The following is a 3,416-nucleotide window of genomic DNA, read 5'->3' on the forward strand; positions in this document are numbered from 1 at the left end:
AAATGGAGCGGACGGAGAGGGGAGTGAAGTGGAGTTTGAATTGACTGCGGTTTAGGGTCTTTCAGATGAGATACTTGTGAGGTAGGCGTGGGCTAGGCTAGGCCAAGCCGATGTGACGGACGCGGCCAGCCGCACCCAGGCCACTCCATTTCCGCCCTGTATATAGACTGATATAATAGGTGTCGGTCAGCCCGAACGTCTGGGCTCGTTTGATGCGTCTGTCTGGATTGAAATTTCGTGATCTGACCGGGCGGTCTGCCCATGGAACTAGGTCGATCAGGCGAATAACACGCGGGCGCTCAGACTGTCAAAGGCTAGACTGTATCATACGTACTACATTTACACGCTCGTTCGCACATACATACACATACTCTGCAGTGGAATCATAATGGGTGCCACTGAACCACTACGCCAGGAGATCCCCGAGTCGAACGACGATATTATCACGCGGCACGATTCGCCGTCCTCTGATCCAGCGGCTTCTGCAGAAGAAGCTGCGCCACGGAGCGATCCATAGGGCTCCTCTCGGTCTCCGCCCATACGCTCGATGTGCTGAGCCTGCCAACAGCCCCAGAAATGCACGGTCAGCATCTGGATCGAGTGACCAATTAGAGGGCCATGTTCCCATTTCTCCGATCGTAGCGACAGAAGAGGATGGTATTATCAGAAGACAGGTTTCAGAAGCTGACATGCATGTCATGTCATGTCATGTCATGTCGTGCACTTGCCTGTTTGCAGCCGAGGAACCCACATTCTGCTCTACTACCTGATGTCTGTGCTCCACGCAGTTGGCCAGCCGGTACAGGGCGTCTCTGATGCACGTCTTGGTTCCCACATCCAACTGCAAAACCACATTTTTACAAAGATGAACACGTTAGTAGATGTATGTGCAGACTGTAATTATTCATCACATGGAAAAAGGTCATATGCAAGATGGTGATAGTATGCAGGTAAGCAGGTTAGAGTGAGTCTCAGTGACCTGATTCATCCCTTCCTGAAGCTTCTGGAACCCGAGATGCCTCACCGGCGCCGGCGCCGCTTCCGAAACCGACCACGGTCGAGCCTTCTCACGTGCCCCTCCCAAACTCCTTCTCCCCTTGGAAGGCTTCGAGCCAAACTGCATGGCTGCACCGTTCAGAGCACCGTCGCCTGCAAAGCCTTCAGCAGGGAGCGTCGAGGCGGTGCCACTCATCGGCACCTGAGGCTGCTCGTACGTGGCCAGCGGAGGGAAGTACATCTCCAGCGGGTTCCCGGCCATCTCGTCCAGGATCATGTCCGGAGTCGCACGCGGCCGATTATTCTTCGTCGGGACGTAAGCCGAGAAGAGATCGTCTGGGCTGGCGCGAGCAGCGGAGGAAGACATGATGATCTCGTCGTTGCACATGACGCTGGACGATGTTGGGACGACCATGTCATGGAGGTCGAAGGGGCAGAGGAGGTCGGCGTCTGACAGCCGCGGGAAGTGCTCGATCTCCACGGAGGAAGAAGAAGAGTTCAGTGGCGTCTCCCGTCCTTTCTTCCTGGATGGCTGGTGCGTGTTGATCTGCACGAGGTGAAGAGAAAATTTAGCAGGATTCCTAGATGGAACGGAAGCAAAGATTCTTATCAGAAATCATGAACCAAGATTCCCCATATGGAACCTTCCAAATTTGGGGGAAAACAATCAGGATGATAAGAGTCTCAATGTACCTGCTGATCGCTAGTGCCACGAACTGAAATAGCTGGCTTTAATGCAGGATTAGTCGCGCTCTCGTTCGCAACATTGGACGGGCGGGGGTTGTCGAAGTGGCTGCTCGGGCTCGGCACGAGCTGAACGTCCGGCGAGCAAATCGAAGGCCACATCGGGACATCGAAATAGTCGCTCCCTAGCTCAAACGCCGAATCGAGTTTTCTTCAGATCAGACGAGGAAACAAGAAAGGGCTTCAGAGAAGAAGTAACGCATACTGTACAGTACTAACAGCCACTTGCTTGCACAAGGCAGCAATTAAAGGGTAATTATTATTAAAAGTAGTAGTACCTCAGGTCTGTCTGGAGATCCTCCAAGTCATCCAGCTCAGGCCAGTCGAAGAGAAGCAGATCACTCTCTCTGTTCTTGTGCTGATCGTCCTGTGCTCGCACGGTATCGTCACCCCCTTCTGGTGAGCAGAAAACGCCTGAGACGTTGCGGATTCCAGCGTACCCGTCAGCGGAGAACAGTTTTGCTTCTGCACCTGCGCGCATTTCAAGTGTGATCATCATAAAACTTTACCTGGAAAAGCCAGCCCATCATCGTAAAGCACCGGCTCGTGATCTATCACGAGGAAATGAAATGTACAGACAGCAGGGTCGACGGGGTGGGGCATGCATACTCATCGGGAGGGCAGTAGCATCGTTCTTCCGAGTTGCCTGTGCACAGAAGCTCCTCGTTTGGCGTGGTGATTCGTTTGCGCCATATCCTTGTATGGGTCTTGGATTTGCCGAGAACACATCCGGATAGGTGCTGTTCGATCTGTCGCGGCCGTGGAGCAGCATCGTACTGGGGTCGTTGCTTAGCGCAAAATCGCCCATGACAAAGTGAGTGGCCTGAAAAGAAGAAGCGATCAAAACACCAACAACCCTGGACCTGGAGCAGCATGTCACAAAAAAGCAGCAGGCATGCAGCTAGCAAGAAGATGACCGCCGTGGCAGCAAATTAAGCTAGAGATCACAAGCAGATCAAAAGAAGCCGATACGTACGTACCTCGTCGCGAGGCTGGAAGGCCCGTCTCCTCCCCGCCGGCGCATGCATCATCGATCCGAACCGCACGGCCAACCGAGGCGCACACAGCAAGCAGAGCAGCCGGGCGGGTCGTCTCGCCGGCGCGCAGCAACGGCCGGAGAAGCGAGCCGAGCAGATGAAGCGCGTTTGGCAGAAGCGATCAGAGCGAGCAAGCCGAATTCTGTTGACGGCTATTAGGTAAAGCGGGCAGCTGGAACAGCGGCGCGTCCTCCTAGCTTATATCATGCCGCTGGCTTGGCTTTGCCGCGCCCAACGCTAGTACCCTGTGGAGAGCTAGCCCAGCCGAAGCTCTTGCCAGGACGCAAGTGGGAGCTACGTACTGTGCTTAGGCTGGTCATAGCGAAGAGTAATTTAGACTAGTAACATACATATGTTACTAGTCTATGTTACTACCTTCATAGTGGGTAGTGTCATAGGTGTGGTAACATAGTTGCCTTCATTTATTACTTTGTAGACTCATTATGCATTGGAAACCGCTATGTGATGGTAACATATTATGTTACTCTATTTGCCTCTCTCCTCATTAACTACTTGCCACATCACCAATTTCGCTTATGTGGCATCTATGTTATTACCTATGTTACTCCCACTATGACCAGCCTTACCCGTCCCGCGAAAGGAGTATGAGTACGTCGACGCTAGCTACGGCCACTCACG

At 53.2% G+C, this 3,416-nt stretch overlaps 1 protein-coding gene across 1 annotated transcript; it reads right to left on the reverse strand.

The window, feature by feature from the left end:
• Positions 1-302: 302 nt before the first annotated feature.
• On the reverse strand, positions 303-2,965 carry LOC119323580. The gene is made up of 7 exons (XM_037597277.1): positions 2,721-2,965; positions 2,350-2,563; positions 2,019-2,211; positions 1,690-1,891; positions 980-1,543; positions 729-841; positions 303-558 (listed from the first exon to the last, which is right to left on the reverse strand). The coding sequence occupies exons 1-7, from the start codon at positions 2,769-2,771 to the stop codon at positions 444-446; spliced, it is 1,452 nt and encodes a 483-aa protein (XP_037453174.1). The 5' UTR covers positions 2,772-2,965; the 3' UTR covers positions 303-443.
• Between the last annotated feature and the right edge of the window lie 451 nt (positions 2,966-3,416).

Source organism: Triticum dicoccoides, chromosome 6B, assembly GCF_002162155.2.
Source record: "Triticum dicoccoides isolate Atlit2015 ecotype Zavitan chromosome 6B, WEW_v2.0, whole genome shotgun sequence".
Classification (NCBI taxonomy): Eukaryota; Viridiplantae; Streptophyta; class Magnoliopsida; order Poales; family Poaceae; genus Triticum; species Triticum dicoccoides.

What these genes read in the sequence shown, in the direction of transcription:
- LOC119323580 (XM_037597277.1), bottom strand. Translation starts at nt 2,771, where the DNA reads ATGATGCATGCGCCGGCGGGGAGGAGACGGGCCTTCCAGCCTCGCGAC. An exon ending in GATCTCCAGACAGACCTGAG is followed by an intron (nt 1,892 to 2,018) that starts GTACTACTACTT and finishes TCTGATCTGAAG; the next exon opens with AAAACTCGATTCGGCGTTTG. An exon ending in TTCAGGAAGGGATGAATCAG is followed by an intron (nt 842 to 979) that starts GTCACTGAGACT and finishes GTGGTTTTGCAG; the next exon opens with TTGGATGTGGGAACCAAGAC.